Source organism: Coregonus clupeaformis, chromosome 16, assembly GCF_020615455.1.
Source record: "Coregonus clupeaformis isolate EN_2021a chromosome 16, ASM2061545v1, whole genome shotgun sequence".
In the NCBI taxonomy this organism is placed as follows: Eukaryota; Metazoa; Chordata; class Actinopteri; order Salmoniformes; family Salmonidae; genus Coregonus; species Coregonus clupeaformis.
The window spans coordinates 28,254,521-28,272,322 of record NC_059207.1 but is presented as its reverse complement, the minus strand read 5'-3'; the positions used below and the strand labels follow the sequence as shown (position 1 = coordinate 28,272,322).

Below are 17,802 nucleotides of genomic sequence, written 5' to 3'. Positions count from 1 at the left end.
TAGCTCAGTTGGTAGAGCATGGCGCTTGCAACGCCAGGGTTGTGGGTTCGATTCCCACGGGGGGCCAGTATGCAAAAATGTATGCACTCACTAACTGTAAGTCGCTCTGGTTAAGAGCATCTGCTAAAATGTAAATTGAAGAGGCGAAGCGAGAGGGTTTATTCTGTCCAAGTATTAAGCAAGTGATGATTTTTGTATAAGGGGCAATGGGAGTGTCGAAGATAAAAATGCAATTCTATTTTGATACGTGAGTCTTATTTGATCTAATAGAAGTATCGTAATCGTTAGGATATTACGAGTGTACTGATGTGTGATGCACGTGACACTTCGTAGTTGTCCCTGTTGAAATTCGAGACGGCGTAGGCCTATCTATGCATATTCATGAGGATAGCATAGTATGTCACAGTGATTCTCACACTCCATTGAATACAGGTGGTGACGTCAACACCCCTCATCGAATATTCAAAGTTATTACAATAACGAGATGTATCCACCAATCCAAAGAGAGGAATAGGCGGGAGCTTGACAGCCTGCCGTTCTGCTCTGTGGACAACGAATTCCATTGTTAGGGCAGAGACACAAGCATCTCGTCATTATATCCAGTATCTCTGATGATAGGCAGGAGTAGAGGAGAGAAACAGGGAGTTCGATTAATCTCGCCGTGGCACCCGCGTAGGCGTGTTTTGCACCGGCTGAAAGTTGATAGCATTCGATTTGGAACCTGGCTGCCTCCAGGGGGTGATGCCGCGTTCAAAACAACTGGGAACTGGGAACTCTCCGGCTTCAGTGGGTTCAAGACAACCGGAAACTCTGAAAAAAACCGATCTCCGACTGGGAAAAATTATTTTGAAAGATCATCCAACTCGGAATTCCACATCTGATGCCGCGTTCACGTGCTAGTCGGAACTAGGAAACTCGGAAATGTTCGACTTGGTAACTGGTTGTAGGTATACACATGCCGCGTTCAACGAATCAGCAAGTCGGAAATGTCAGAGCTTTCTAGTTTTGACTAGCATCTGAACGCGGCAAGAGCTCAGACTTTCTGACCAGAAGATCACTGACGTCATGATTTGACCTCATTGTTTTCAGAGTTCCCAGTTGTCTTGAAAGCACCATGAGCCCAGCTCTGTACAAGGCGAAGTTGGCTCAAAACAAAAGTGATGTAATTAAGCACGTGTAGTAATTAGTAGGATTCTGTGTTTTTCCATACAAAAGTGATTGCTTTTGATAAAAACGTTTTATCTGCCTTCCCAATGAAAACTAGTTAGAGATCTATGTTTCTGGATGATGCACCATGCTGTCTTGTTGACAGAATAACCAAGCCATGCATATTATGCAGCGTTCAAAACAACTGGGAACTCGTAAATCTCTGACTTCCGACTTCAGTGTGTTCAAGACAACTGGGAAGTTGAAAAAAACAAAACGGTCATCCAAATTCCAAGTCAGGTACACAAGCCTCTTTCTAGTGCTCCGACCTGAAGATCACTGAGGTCATAATTTTACCTAGTTTTTTTCCCCCAGTTGTCTTGAAGGCACCTCCCTCCCCGCTTTTGCCCGATGATGTGACGGGCCTATGCTCGGTTCAACAGGGGCCAGCATAAAGAACTCCCTCACTGTAGAATACTAGGGGAGAATCTCAATTCCATACTCCTTGCGTCCTCTCTCCTCATCTCCTTCTAAAAACCCATTGGAGGAGAAGTTCAGAGGGGATGGACCTCTGGCTTTCTCATCCAATGGGTTTTGATAAAGAGGCAAAGAGTGAGGACGTGAGGAGTATGCAATTGAGGTTTTCCCATTGAAATGCTCCCACACTCTACAAATTGGCCTACTGCTCCTCCCCCATCACTGATAGTTCAATTGGTATCACCTGGCATCATTATAAAATCCTTGACATGATCACTTATACTATTTGGGCCACTTGCATTAATCAGGCATGGCTTTCTGTTTGCTTGTGTGTATAGCAATTTTGGAAATCTCAGGTGAGATAGTTGTACCAAAATGGTTGTGAATAGTCGCCCCTCCACAGTTCACATTGCTGTATTCACTGAAAAATAATTACCTTGAATTCCCTCTAGTGTCATAGTTCAGACCATCTCATATATTTACATCTTTCACCTATAGACAGAATGAATGATTTTTGTTGTGCCCTACTTCTTCCAAACAGTTTTGAGTGCAGCAGCGCAGACCCCATTGAAATGCAACCTGGGCACCAAACCTTGCAAGGATGGATCTGAGTGTGTTCTCTACCAGCATGTGTGCGACGGAGAAGCCGACTGTAGGGATGGCTCTGATGAGGAGGACTGCACTGTCGCATGCGATAATGGTAGGGCCCTGTTTGAATACCTTTCAAATGCATCCATCATTCTTATCTATAAGTGAATGGATAGGTGAAGAAATAGTTTCCACTCCATTGCTTACGTCAATTTTACTGTTAAATCAGTGATGTCCTTAAGGAAAGGGTGAATTTTAAAGTATTCGAACAGGGGCTAGGAGTTTCAAAGTAGTTATCCAAGATCTATTAAATCAAAACATTCACAATAACCTCTCTGTCCGTGCATGACATTTGAAGTGGTGTTTCATCATCCACGTAGGCCAGTTTCTGTGTGCCCATGGGAAGAAGTGCATTGACCAGAGGCAGGTGTGTGATGGTGTGGCCCAGTGTCAGGACCGCTCTGACGAGAGCGACTGCCTGAAGCCCATGGAGGGCTGTATTCACCACTGTGATGACAATACCCGCTGCCTCCCAGACACCTTCCTCTGTGACGGAGAGCGGGACTGCCTGGACGGCACTGACGAGGCCAACTGTGGTAATGCCCCCCTCAGTGTCACTATTGCCTTTAGTTGAGTTTTGAAACCACCTTATTTATGGCTTACAGAAGTTGTAAGATGTTTTTTTAATTTTTTATTTGATACTAAGGTTTAGTATTTCGCCCTCTCCCTAGATTCAGACTCTACTGATGATGACGATCTTGAAAATCATCACAATGTTGCTGAAGATGATGATGGCAACAATGGGATTACCACCTTCATGTCTGCACCAGCACCCCTCAAGTGTCCTTTTGGCACTAAACCATGCAAGGACAAGATTGAGTGTGTTCTTTACAATCATGTGTGTGATGGAGAGGCAGACTGTAACGATGGCTCAGATGAGGAAGAGTGTTCATTAGAATGTGAAAGTGGTAAGAAAATCAGAGATAATAAAAAAATATATATGAACAGTAGTTTGAAGTTTTGAAAAGCCTATTCCTGCCCCTGGTTTTATTGTACAGTACAGCATGACAATACTGCTCTTTAGTGCAATACATACTTACTGTAACAACCTTTTGCACTAACTAGCATACTGGAATTTACTCGCATACACAGAACATATACACACAGAACATGGTTTCATGGATCACTGTGCATGGTATGCATGTTTAGAGATCCATCTTTGAAATAGTCCTCACAGGTCACCGTTTTATCACTGTTATTGATTGCACTTAAACGGTACTGTATATTCAGGCCAGTTTCAGTGTGCCCATGGGAAGAAGTGCATTGACCAGAGGCAGGTGTGTGATGGTGTGGCCCAGTGTCAGGACCGCTCTGATGAGATGGACTGCCTGAAGCCCTTGGACGGCTGTACTCACCACTGTGACGACAAGACCCGCTGCCTCCCAGACACCTTCCTCTGTGATGGCGAGAGGGACTGCCTGGACGGCACTGATGAGGCCAACTGTGGTAAGTTTAACTCCCAAGGAACTACTAAACTGGGGCATGTTGAACTTGAAAGTCCTACAATTTTGTTACAAATTAAATTCCCCAAGCTGACCTGGCACTATTGGATCGTTGAAAGTAATTATGGTTAATACTCTAACAACGGCACAAACCCCATACAGGGGTTTCCATTTTACCTTCACTGATCCAATCCTGTCAATTCAAGAAATGTCCCTTTGACCCATAGCTGATGAGAGCTGCAATAGTGGGGAGTTCCGTTGCACCAGTGGTCAGTGTGTATCCGTAAGCATGCGCTGTGACGGGCATCCTGACTGTCGGGATCACTCTGACGAGGAGAGCTGCACCAAGCCCCCCCAGTGCACCACCAAGCTCCAGTGCCCACACAGCCAGGAGTGTATGCTGGAGCAGTGGGTCTGTGATGGGGAGCAGGACTGTAAAGATGGCTCTGATGAAAAGGTGGGAATATTTAGCCTGGGTGCAAGTCTGTTTCTGCTCTTGCCAACTCCTTGTTTAGCATGACAAATACATAAGGAGTTGGCAAGTGAGCGGAAACACATTGGCACCCAGGCTAGGTAATATTTGATATTTCTGCGTTTGGAGGATGTAGACGTGACTAGACAGCCTAATTCATTTGACTCCCAATTGATTTTGAATGATGTAGTAGGATACTAATATGCTTTTGCCTCGTGATACAAATCAAAACTTAGATCTAATACACACTATATTGAATTCTCTTTCAGAATTGCAAGATAGTCCAATTGAAGTGTGGGGATTTCCAGTGGGCCTGTACATCTAAGAGCCAGTGTGTTCCCAAAGCATGGAGATGTGATGGAACAAAGGACTGTGCTGATGAAAGTGATGAGGCAGGATGTGAGTATCTAGACAGTTATTCTAGCTATGTATGGTTTGTTAATTACTGGATTAGTATGTGGTGACAATGAATCTGTAATGGTGAAAAATAAAATAAAAAGCCTTTAACTGAGACGTTATTAGAAATAGACTCTGTTGGGTGTTTTTGTGTGTTTGCGCCTAGGTGGTCAGGTAGCAACATGCCCCTCTCACCAGTTTCAGTGTGGTAGTATGTGGGAGTGTTTGGACACAGCCCTGGTGTGTAACACGGTCAGAAACTGTGCTGATGGTTCTGACGAGGGTGGCGACTGCCAAGCCAAGTGTCCAGACAAAGCCCAATGTGCCCATAACTGCTACAGCACACCACAGGGAACAGTGAGTAATGGGGGGGTGGGGGGGGTTGTATAGTTTGCTACAACTACTGTTACAAAGCTTCTTGAAGTACAGTTTTCTGGCTGTCATGTTTTAGTTTTCTGAGGGGTTTTTTCCCCCTCCCATGTAGAGGTGTGGCTGTAAGGCTGGTTACCGACGCCAAGAGGACTCTGTGTCCTGTGTTGATATTGATGAGTGTGAAAGTGGTAGACCAGGTGTTTGCAGCCACTTGTGCGTCAACACCCAGGGCTCCTTCCATTGTCACTGCAACCCTGGTTACCTGCTGGAATCTGATGGCCGCCACTGCAAGATCACAGGTAAAAATAGTAAGAAATATCCAGATTTGGTGACAAATCATGGAACTTCCCTCTGCTGGATGGTGTCTCTAAATAAAAATACAAAAATTGAGGGAGAATGTGCACTAAGGTGAACTGAATTTGTGAATACAGAGTGTTGGCTGGAGAAAGTACACTCATGCATCTGACACGGTAGGCCTATACCAACCCACTTTCTTTTCCCACAGGTGAGCCCTACCTGCTGGCCTCTGTGCAGACTGAGCTGTTCCTGTTTGGGCTGAGAAGCAGCAGTCTGGATGTCCTGGTGTCCTCTGCCAAGAAAGCCATCCTGTCCCTGGACTATGACTGGAGGGATCAGAGGGTGTTCTGGGTCAGCTTGGATTCAGAGAGCATCAAGTGGTCCTCTCTAGACCAGAAAAAGAGAGGAACTCTTGTCAAAGGTTAGTATTGTGGTTAAACTGACGTTGAGAATCAGTTAAACTGTTGAGACTGTTAAATGGCACAGTTTATAAAAAACACAGGTCAGCGTTCACTTGGTGTAACTAAAATGAACATAATCGTAATCCTTTTAATCTCGCTACAGGCATCAAATCTGATTGCATTGCTGTTGACTGGGTAGGGAGAAACCTGTATTGGATTGACGGTATTGGAGGTGGTCGGATTATTGCTATTGGATTAAACTCAACCATCACAAACTCTCTGGATCACACAGTCATCCTCGACGAAGACTTTGAACAACCTCGCTCTCTGGCACTCCTGCCACAGAAGGGGCAAGTATTTTATTTTCTAGGTGTAACACAAACAGCACCCACCCAAAAACTATTTTATTCTACTGATTTTGTATACCTTTGGAGAAAGGTGATGTTGACTAGACTAATGCATGCAGCTAAACAGTCTTGGGCAGGGTCTTGCTTATTGAATTGGTTTCCACCTAGAGATGTCTAACTACTGTCCTCATGTTCTTTGTAATAGTTTATGTATGACACACTTTCAGTAATCAATAATAAAATAACATTCATTTGGATTTAACTGCAGGATCATGTTCTGGTCAGAGATTGGTAACGAGGCGAAGATTGAGCGGGCGGGAATGGACGGGTCTGAGAGGAGAGTAGTGGTCAGTCACAGCCTCAGCTGGCCAGGCGGTCTGGCTGTGGACACACTATGGGAGAGGATCTACTGGACGGATGAGAAGCTCAGGTGCATCGGCTCAGCCAACCTGGATGGAGGAGATGTCGAGGTACTACAGAAATGTTTGCATATGACTAGATCAGACTTGTAGTGTGTTGCTGTATGCCAAGGTGCATGAAATTAAATTCACATGGGTTGGATACCATAGATCCCTCAAACTCAACTCTGGACCTTTAAGCCAGTTCCAATGCTTTTCCTCCCCCATTGTTCCCCTCTAATCACGGACTGATTTAGATGTGGGACACCAGGTGTGTGGAATTAATTATCAAGTAGAACAGGAAACCAGAAGGCTCTGGACCTCGTTAAGAGTTGAATAACCCGGGCCTAGATAAACCATATTGTGATGTCTTATCTGTTCCTTTCACTCCTAAAGCTTCTGCAGATGATGGAGACCACCAACCCTTTCTCTGTCACAGTTTTCAATGACATGCTCTACTGGTCAGACACCAAGAGGAGAACTATTCAAAGGGCTCATAAAATCACTGGAAAGAACCGCCAAGTTCTACTCAAACGACCTGGACAACCTTTTGGACTGAAAGCAAGTATATTTTCCCCCAATTTAAATGCATATTAATGCATCCATTTGGTTAATTTCACCTAAATAAGATTGCATAATTTCATGGGTTTGCTGTAATTACACAAGGAATCTTCTTGTTCCTTTTTTGAGGATGTAAGCTTAATGATTTGGTTGTCTATCTGGGATGCAGATCATTCATCCACTTCTGCAGACATACACTGAGCGTCCCTGTGAGAAACTTCGTTGCTCTCACCTGTGTGTGTTGGCCCCTGGCCCCAAAGGGGTCTGCAAGTGTCCCTCTGGTCTGCTCCTAGCCGAGGATGCCCTCACCTGCTCAAACCTGGTCAACTCTGCCTTCCTCTTGGTGCTGTCTCCAACTGTTGTCACACAGGTAGGACTCTGGCCACTGCAGGTTTACCCATTTCACTTCACTTGGTACTGCACTATATTCAATGCCACTAGGTACATGTTGCGTGAGTTAATCAAAAGTCTGTCCTCTCAAATGTCATTTTATTTGAATTGATTTCTATTTCAGTATACATGGCAGCTAAAAGCTGAAATGCTTTTAGGAATGCTTGGGTACCTTCACAAAAGCTGTCATAATAACCTGGGCTTTGAAAGGCTGTAGAAGCCCCGTTGACTTACCTTGACGTTTGTGTGCAATTATTCAGGAATAAACACAAAGCTTCTCCACCATGTAATTTCACATTTATTTTGTCTAGATCTACCTGCAGACCATGCACAGTGCTGTGGGTCTGAAGAGCTGGCCAGAGCACCTCGCCCTACCTCTCCCCAACGTCAACGAGGCAGCGATGTTGGATTACACCCTGCGAGACCAGACTCTGTACTTGGCTGACTCCGGCCAATCGTCTGTAGGCCTCTTCAAGCTGAAGGAGACCGGCTTGGTGCCTCGTGGCCAGTTCCTGCAACTAAAAGGGGACACCGTCACAGCCCTAGCTCTAGACTGGATAACCCTCAGCATATACTGGAGTAGCACCAAGCAGCCGCGGCTGCAGGTCACCTCTTCCAGTGGGGAGCACACTGCTGTGTTAATTCAGGATATTGGAAGTCTGGAGTCCATAGCTCTTCACCCACTCAGTGGAAGACTCTGTTTTGCCAACTTGGCCAAGCAGGGGCAAGGTGCACAGGTGGAGTGTGCTCACATGGATGGGGTGAAGCGAGCTCAGGTGTGGAAGGATGCTCTTCAGCCCACCTCCCTGACTTTCTCCAACAAGGGCGACGAGATCTACTGGGCTGACATTGGTGAGAAACTCATTGTTTATACAGTACAAACCTTTTTTATATCTATAGAAGTGGTGGTGAGGTAATACTTTATTTTAAATGTTTATCAACAAGTCTGTTATGTTCCAGGTGATGGGGTGATCGGCTCAGTCAGAGTTGATGGTACTGGATACAAGGAGTTTAAGACTGGGGATGGCCTGACTGCATTTGCTCTCAGCAATGGCATGCTCCTCTGGGTGACAGACAGTGGTAACGTGGATTATTATTTCTAAACAGCTGCCTTCACTAGAATTTAGTGCCATGTTATGTCTTACTGTGGTTAGATGGCTCTGTTTAGTCATTAACCAAAGAACTAACAAGGATAATGTTGATCTTGAACCCAAAGTCCTTTCACCATAACTTTGGATTATCATGGATGGTGATTTGATAATGTACGTGTTCCTATCAAATGTTTCAGACACAACCAAAGTTTGGTATAGAGATGATCCACTGACCAAGAAGCTTTGGTTTGAGGTAAACACTGAAATTGTCAGTTTGAAGGCATACAGCAAGTCCAGCCAGATGGGTAAGAAGGACACATTTGCACACCCACCCACTACTCTATCATTTACTGAGATGACTTTTCAACCTTTACTCTTCCTCATCCATTTCCAGGCTCCAACTTCTGCTCAGATGGGAATGGAGACTGCAGTCACTTGTGTCTGGCTCTTCCTGGTGGTAGGACCTGTAGGTGTGCCCATGACTATTGGCCAGTCAATGCCACACACTGCGCCCCAGACCAGCACTGCCCAGCTGGAAGCAGACCCTGTCTGGACGGGCACACATGCTTCCCCCTGGAGAAGTTCTGTGACGGACATCCCGACTGCCCTGACACCTCGGATGAGAACTGCGAGTCCTCTTTCCATTATCAATGCCTGGAATTAACAATGTTTCAATCTTCCCTTTCCCATTGTTATGAGCTGAAGAAAAGATGATCAAAGTTCAATTACAAAGATTTGTAGATATAACTCTGCATTCCCCAATCCTGGTCTTGGGGACCACACCTGAAGTGTTTACTCAGCATTATTTAAATCTGGTGTGTAGCGCTAAGGCAAAAACAAATGTGCACCTCTTGGGAATCGCTGTCATAATATAACCTAATTTGAATACAAAACTGTTCTGATATTCTCCATTGTGTCTCAGGTGTCTATCTCAAAGGGAAGTCTGACGTCAAGGCCAAAGGCCCAACCCAGCCTCACAGTCCCAGCTTTCCTATATCTGCAGATCCTGGCTCCACCACCACCTCTCTGGACAACAGTTGGCTGGTGAGAAACCTGGATGCCCAGCAGTGTAGTGAAAAGCGCTGTAATGGGAATGGGGAGTGTGTGGAGACAAATGGGGGCACCTCCTGTGCCTGTGGTCTAGGCTACAGTGGAGACTCCTGCCAAGACCATCTCACCAAGACTACGCAAGGCCCACTCATCTATGGGGCCATTGGTCTCTGTGCTGGGGTTGTCGTTATCAGTGTCCTCGCTGCCGTTGTCAAGAAGAGGAAGATGGCAAACACAAGGTACACCATACCAAACTGCTTGACACTGTAGGTCTTCCCCCTTAATGTTTCCACAATTCAGTTGAATTTATCAATCTATTAGATTTCTTCTCGTTCTGTTTTAGAATCCTTTCTGAAGTGTAGCCAGTGTTTGTCAAGATGGATTGAGATTAAATTCACCTTTTCCATTCCCAGGAGGGCCAACCCTGTGGCAAAGCAGACTAGTATGACTGACCTGGAGAAAGGTGAAGAGGCTCCCTCTACACAACCTTCACCCAACAGCAACTTTGCAGAGGTACAGTAGGCTGTTATACTGTATTATTTTGTTAAAGCAGTTGTTGAGAATGTCATACAAGTTGGATGTTTTGCTTCATAGTTTTGTTTTTTATTTCACAGGAAGTGGTGTCGTCTGTGGATTAACTAATTTATCAGCAGCCTCTTATTTCTATTCAATAAAATGTTTATTTTGCTACAGTTTTTTGTTTCTTTATCTACACAATCACAATTCAAATAATTTTGGTCAATGGTGATTTTAAGAGTTTAATGGGTGTTATGGGAGAACTGAGGATGGATCAACATTGTAGTTACTCCACAATACTAACCTAATTCACAGCGTCAAGGAAGCATATACAGAATAAAAAATATTCCAAAACATGCATCCTGTTTGCAAGAAGGCCCTAAAGTAATACTGCCAAAAATGTGTTCTTTTTTGGGCAAATACAACATATTACTAAGTACCACTCTCCATATTTTCAAGCATAGTGGTGACTGCATCGTGGGTATGCTTGTAATTGTTAATGACTGGGGAGTTTTTCAGGCTGAAAAATAAACTGAATGGAGCTAAGCGCAGGCAAAATCCTGGAGGAAAACCTGGTCTGCTTTCCACCAGACACTGGGAGATGAATTCACCTTCCAGGAGGATGATGACCTTAAACACAAGGCCAAAACACGAGTTGCTTACCAAGAAGACTGAATGTTCCTGAGTGGCAGTTTTAACTTAAATCTACGTGAACATCTATGGCAAGACCTGAAAATGGTTGTCTTGCAATGATCAACAACCAATTTGACAGCGCTTGAAGGATTTGTAAAGAATAATGGGCAAATGTTGCACAATCCAGGTGTGGAAAGCTCTTCGACTTACCCAGAAAGATTCACAGCTGTAATCACTGCCAAAGGTGCTTCTACAAAGTATTGACTCGGTGTGAATACTATGTAAATTTGATCTATTACATTCTCAATACAATTGCTAACATTTCTAAAAACATGTTGTGGCGATTCTTACACAGGGTAAGTCAATCTTAAATGAATCATTGTCAGCGCGCTGGAGAGGTTCCAACAAACTTGATGCACCATTGTGAAAGTCTGTCAGGAGCTGTAACTGGGCAGTCCCGTTAAGTTCCCTTATACTGCAGACACATCATATTTGCATGATGTAGTTTATTCATAATTCATTGTTTGCTTCATGTGACCGACCAATACTGGGTCACACATGTGATCGACCAATACCTCACGAGGCTTCTTCTCTAAGATGAGACCTTGAAACTGATCTTTCGTTCTCAAAACAAGGGTCTGGGCATACTGCCAAATTGCAGATACAAATAGTGAGGGTTCAATCAGTCACTTGCATGAACGCAAAACTTATTAGAAAAGCACAACCATAGAACACAGAAATTGGTAAACAGAAAAGCACCAATTTTCCATCACAATGTTTTCACTTTGTCATCAGGTATTGTGTGTAGATGGGTGAGAATCTATTTTATCAATTTTGAATTTGGGCTGTAACGCAACAAAGTGTGGAATAAGTCAAGAGGTATGAATACTTTCTGAAGGCACAAATAATTATTTTTGCGTCATACCCGTGGTATATTGTCTGACATACACACTGCTGAAATGCTGGACCCAAACTACTTGGTTTATAATGACAATGTTATTTTGCACAGTATTGGCTTTACTCTTAATTAAAGACTTATGATTCTGAAATTAATTAATTTAATATGTAGCCTTGAGCTACATGGTCGCCTGGTGAATCACTGGTTTTGTCAAAGCATGTTGCATTACGTGAGAGGGAATGTGTTTTGACAGTCTTGTTTTCTATTTAATGTGCCAATAGAGATGCGTCAGTTATTACTGTTACTCATTACTCATCTACTCTCTGGATTTGGTAACCACATTTTGATATTGAACATAACCTGTGGTGAAATAAGATTATCTACAGTTTCCAAGGAAAGTATTCAGACCCCTTGACTATTTCCACATTTTGTAACATTTATAGCCTTATTCTAAAATTGATTAAATAAAAAATGTCCTCATCAATCTACACACAATACCCCATAATGACAAAGCAAAAACAGGTTTTTAGAAAATGTATTTAAAATAAAAAACATACCTTATTTACATACACTACCGGTCAAATTTTAGAACACCTACTCATTCAAGGGTTTTTCTTTTTTAAAACTATTTTCTACATTGTTGAATAATAGTGAAGACAAAACTATGAAATAACACATGGAATCATGTAGTAACCAAAAAAGTGTTAAACAAATCAATATATTTTATATTTGAGATTCTTCAAATAGCCACCCTTTGCCTTGACAGCTTTGCACACTCTCGGCATTCTCTCAACCAGCTTCACCTGGAATGCTTTTCCAACAGTCTTGAAGGAGTTCCCACATATGCTGAGCGCTTGTTGGCTGCTTTTCCTTCACTCTGCGGTCCGATTCATCCCAAACCATCTCAATTTGGTTGAGGTCGGGGGATTGTGGAGGCCAGGTAATCACTCCCACCTTTTACATCGAGGACCCTCCATTGCCATCTCGCCGCATCCACAAACCTGTCCCTCGCCGTGAATTTGTTACAGTGCAGTGGGAAAGTATTCAGAGCCCTTAACTTTATCCACATTTTGTTATGTTAGCCTTATTCTAAAATTGATTAAATTGTTACCTCCTTGACCAAGGCCCTTCTCCCCCGATTGCTCAGTTTGGCCGGGTGGCCAGCTCTAGGAAGAGTCTTGGTGGTTGCAAACTTCTTCCATTTAAGAATGATGGAGGCCACTGTGTTCTTGGTGACCTTCAATGCTGCAGACGTTTTGGTACTCTTCTCCAGATCTGTGCCTTGACACAATCCTGTCTCTGAGCTCTACGGACAATTCCTTCGACCTCATGGCTTGGTTTTTTGCTGACATGCACCGTCAACTATGTGACCTTTATATAGACAAGGCGTGTGTCTTTCCAAATCATGTCCAATCAACTGAATTTACCACAGGTGGACTCCAATCAAGTTGTAGAAACATCTCAAGGATGATCGATGGAAACAGGATGCACCTGAGCTCAATTTTGAGTCTCGTAGCAAAGGGTCTGAATAAGGTATTTCTGTTTTTTATTTTTAATAAATTTGCAACAATTTCTAAAAACCTGTTTTCACTTTGTTATTATGGGGTATTGTGTGTAGATTGATCAGGAAAAAATAATAATTTAATCAATTTTAGAATAAGGCTGTAACAAAATGTGGAAAAAGGGAAGGGGTCTGAATACTTTCCGAATGCACTATGTTTTAACCTGCTCGCTCTCTGACTAATACTCGTATACTAAGGAACTGAACATAAAGAAAAAAGGTGTAGTTGGAATAGGATAACTACCAACCATATATTTTATGATCAAATTACCATGTACTCGCATTATGCTGCAATGTGATTGCAGCTTCTCTGCTTCAAGCAATCTGCAGTCTGTTTGTTTTTTCCCTCCAAAGAAATAAGGATGTTCTTTCGGTTTGCTGGTTTCCTATGATTAAATAAAAAACATTCTTCCTGTGATGACTAGACAGTTTTTCATTGTTAACACTGAAACCACAAAAACATGTTTACCAAGCTTAGAGTTTTGTCTTCACATACCATTGGTTCATTTGTTCTCTAATTATTCAGTAAAGATAAACATCTGAATCAGTTTGCTGCTACTCTCTAATTGAACGTTTTTTGGGGGTTGAATTTGAAAGGTATTGCCATGGAAATGAGTCAAATGAATTATCATGGCGTGAGACTTGGTTGATCGCACCCACTTTAGCTTGTCTTGCATATAAACATGCCCCATTCAAAAACATCTGTTCATAATGTCCTATTTTATTCTAGTCTTATCTGCACAGGATATGCAGTAGGAACATCAGCTTTCAATTTGTATTCATTTGGGCTGTAAACTCCTTTTTATGCTAAAGAGGACAGGATACTCAAACTAATCAAGGTAATGATTAGTGTAACAGTTTTACTACTTGTCTTTGACCATAGTAGTGTTGAGGGTCCAACTGAAAATGTACTACGTTTTTCAGAAATTAAGGAAAATAAAGTGGAGATTCTAAGGACCACCCTTTGTGCTTTCTTTATGGGGACAGTAACATCTTCCAAACCAGTGAGCATCTCCATTTATACAATACTTGTATCATTGTCTTATAAATCTATTGCACCATACTGTCCAAGATTACAAAGTGAATAGACTGTGTAAAAGGTCTGCTGTGTTTCTGTCTCTACACTAAAATGTTATTTATATTTGTGAAAACAGGTCAGTCTGCATGAATTCTATCTTAGAACTAAGACGCCTGGAATCCTCTGAGTCCAATGAGTCTTCCTCAGAGGTAATTGGTCCACCACAGACAACCCTTCAGCGAACAGTCGCTGACGCTGAGACCGTAATACCAGACGCCCGGAAGGAGACAGACCCACCAGACAGTTTTAACCTGAACGCAGCCTCACAATCCTTCACAAACCTCCCTTCAAACTGACAACTCATCAGCGGATTCACTAAACTGTCCAGAAAAGGAGTCTTCTTCACAACAACCAGTCATCATCGCAGTGACTGATTCTCCCTGTCTGACTTCTGATGGTGGCACAACAGCTCTGCCATCAGTCACTGACATAATCACGTTCCAAGAATTCCATGTGGGAACAACTCCTCCCCCAGCTCCACACATCATTGGCCAACTCCTCCCCCAGCCCCACATGTCATTGGGCCAACTCCTCACCCAGCCCCACACATCATTGGGCCAACTCCAACCCCAGTCTCTTCAGTACTAACTTGGGCAGCCAGTTCCATTGGGAACCACTGATGGCGTCACATCTGCGGTGCCAGTTTGCTTTACTGTATACATAACCAGCCCTCAGCCAGTTCCTGCCATTTAAAGCTTATACAAAAGCAGGCAAGAATTCTATTTTTATGTTGATATTTCCAGTCTGTACATGTGTATAATTTGATAGGCTTTCTATACATTTCACAGAATGTCCATTGCATTTGTTTTTATAAAGAACACTTTACCACCACTATTCACTTTTGGGATAACTGACACAAATCTGAAATTACATTCAACACCATCATGGTATTTATTATTAGTTACGTTAAATATCACTGAATCCCAACACCTGCATCAATGAATGACACCAAAGGCAATACAGATGCAATATTTTCATACTCCACTTTTCTCCTTTGTTTGAGCAACAGTACCAACAATGAGTTAAGCATGGAGTGAGATATAGTTGCCAACAGCCATTGTCTAACTGCAGTATTTATTCAATAATTTACATACATGTGTTATTCATGAAAATCCACAGGACTATGTAAAATGTTTATTCAACTCATACATGGAATTAACCAGATTTGATGTTACACAGTATATAAAATACCTGAGTTTTACAAACATTACCATTGTAAAATGTCAGTCTAAAGCAATTAGTTAGGCTTTTAGACACGCAAAGCCGCTCAAACATTGCCAAACTCCTCACAAAACATATATAAAAAAGAATATCCCCACACCACAAAAAAATAAAAATACATTTTGTGAAAGCATTATTATTGACATATGAATCCATTCCAACTTGGGACAAAAATGGGAAATAAATTATGTGTGGCTGACTTTATAGGCATCTGATTTTCACATTAAAGACATGCTCCAGTACTTTGGCGACTAAGAAAGTATTTTTTAAACCTCAATGCATAATCTATGAGCAGAATTACTGTCTTACCTCAATCAGCCACAAAATCCCTAGTTTGAAAGCGACTGTTTTCTTGAAGCTGTGCCGCTCCATTTTCCCTACATTTCCCCCCACGTGGTCCAACCCCCTAGCAATTTGAGTTCTAGTCAACGAGCTTCAGCCCCTCATATTTGAGTGACAGCTAGCAAGAGGTCTGCCCAGCATTATCCAATGAGGTTACAAGGCGGGCCCAATGGCTCAGCGGACACAGTAGAGAGCAATGATGTGGTGCACATATCTGCACATATGAGACGCAGTACGCAATTTTCGGGGACCACTTTTGGCTAGCGAGTTCTACTTTCAGAACTACTGCCTAAAAAGTATACAAAAGTACCGGAGAATCTCTAAGAAAATGAATTCGTCATTCACAATTCTCTTCTGCTGGCTTTTTATCTGAGAAACAAATTGTTCAATAGCAATGCCTTTTTAATGGGTTTGTAATAACAGAAATTAAATCCCAAAACTGCTGTACAACACACTAGACTGTGGATCAAAGTTCGGGGCCCCAAGGACCTGGAACCCAGGCATGACTAACTGTACTCTTGGCAGAGCAATGTTGGGAAAGAGGTGGATAGTATAGTTAAGTCTGTGTAGACTGGGGGAGTAGGGTGAAGCATAAAGATAACTATGGGGTGGACTCCTAATGTTCTCTCCATAGAATTATAGGTATTCTAATTCTATGGTTCTGGCACTGGGGACTGGGGCTGCTGCTCTGGCTCTTGCTGTGGCTCCTGGGGCTGTGGCTCCTTGGGCTGTTGTATCAGTCCCCCATCCTGTGCTGTGTTGTAGAACCCACAGCCACTGCACTTCCTTCCCAGAGCATGAAAAGGCACTGTACAGTCAGGGAAAAGGAGAAAGGAAAGGCCGAGCAAACCATGTCATGAGGCAGAAGTAGTGCTCAATACTGAAACTTCAAAAGGAAGTTTAAATATCCCTCATATCTGAATATACAAGCCTGAAGTGACTCACATAAAATAAACCAATGTAAATCTACACCAGATCAGTGTAGTCACAGTATCCCAGAACACAAGCATTGAGGTCAGCATGTTTTTTTTTTGCTTTAAAGTTCCATTTCACATTCAAAGTGAATACATGTGTCATATTATGACATACCTTCTCAGTGGCATCCTAGTATTCAGTGGGCATGGGTGACTGAGCCATCTCTTTGTCCATCTCCTCCCCGTTGTCCTCCATATTCCAGGCCGAGTGCATACAGAGTGGGCAGCGATACGCACTGAAGAGGAAATATATAGAGGCAATATTCCTAGTCACACAGATCATCACTGCTTATATGAAAGTCATGCAAATGATATGATTGATAAGTTATTGAAAGTAATTAGGATCAATATATGATTAGTAGCACAATATTTGAAAAGGAATAGGGGTATTACCCAATTTGAACCATGTCATCAAAGCAAGTTCTGAAAAACAAAAGAAAACCAGTGAACATTCTAAAAATAATTCCATAGACCAGAAGACAAGAGTAAGTAAGACTCCACTAATGCACCTGCTGTATCAGCCATCAGATTAACAGTGGCATCAATGCAACTTTTTTTTTATAGGTCATATAGGCTAATGACAATGGTTTTGAGAGTATTATGAAGAAAATGTCATACTTGTGTAGAAGATGGCCACACGGAAGAACGTGAGGTCCTATTCTGGATGTGTGCATATCCTTAGTTAGAGAGAAGACAAAACATTATGTATGTATCGATTATAAACTGTATGAGGAAAAGTACTTATGACATTTTCATATACAGGTTGTGAATTTCTATAAAACAATATTGTACACTGAGTATACCAAACATTAGGAACACCTTCCTAATATTGAGTTGCGGGGCATGGACTTTCCAAGGTGTCGAAAGCGTTCCACAGGGATGCTGGCCCATGTTGACTCCAATGGTTCCCACAGCTGTGGCAAGTTGGCTGGATGTCCTTTGGGTGGTGGACCATTCTTGATACACTGAAAACTGTTGAGCGTGAAAAATCCTGCAGCGTTGCAGTGGACTTAACAAGTGAAATCAATAAGGGATCATAGCTTTCACCTGGATTCACCTGGTCAGTCCATGTCATGGAAAAAGCAGGTGTC

The 17,802-nt window shown here is 42.6% G+C and overlaps 1 protein-coding gene across 1 annotated transcript; it reads left to right on the top strand.

Moving 5' to 3' along the window:
• Positions 1-1,877: 1,877 nt before the first annotated feature.
• On the top strand, positions 1,878-10,180 carry lrp13 (low-density lipoprotein receptor related-protein 13). The gene is made up of 21 exons (XM_041900650.2): positions 1,878-1,979; positions 2,165-2,323; positions 2,592-2,807; positions 2,943-3,179; positions 3,502-3,717; positions 3,941-4,170; positions 4,455-4,584; positions 4,748-4,938; positions 5,066-5,252; positions 5,459-5,671; positions 5,815-6,001; positions 6,267-6,468; positions 6,793-6,957; positions 7,127-7,327; positions 7,659-8,199; positions 8,308-8,427; positions 8,636-8,743; positions 8,833-9,066; positions 9,361-9,727; positions 9,902-10,001; positions 10,103-10,180. The coding sequence occupies exons 1-21, from the start codon at positions 1,934-1,936 to the stop codon at positions 10,124-10,126; spliced, it is 4,074 nt and encodes a 1,357-aa protein (XP_041756584.2). The 5' UTR covers positions 1,878-1,933; the 3' UTR covers positions 10,127-10,180.
• The last annotated feature ends 7,622 nt before the right edge of the window (positions 10,181-17,802 follow it).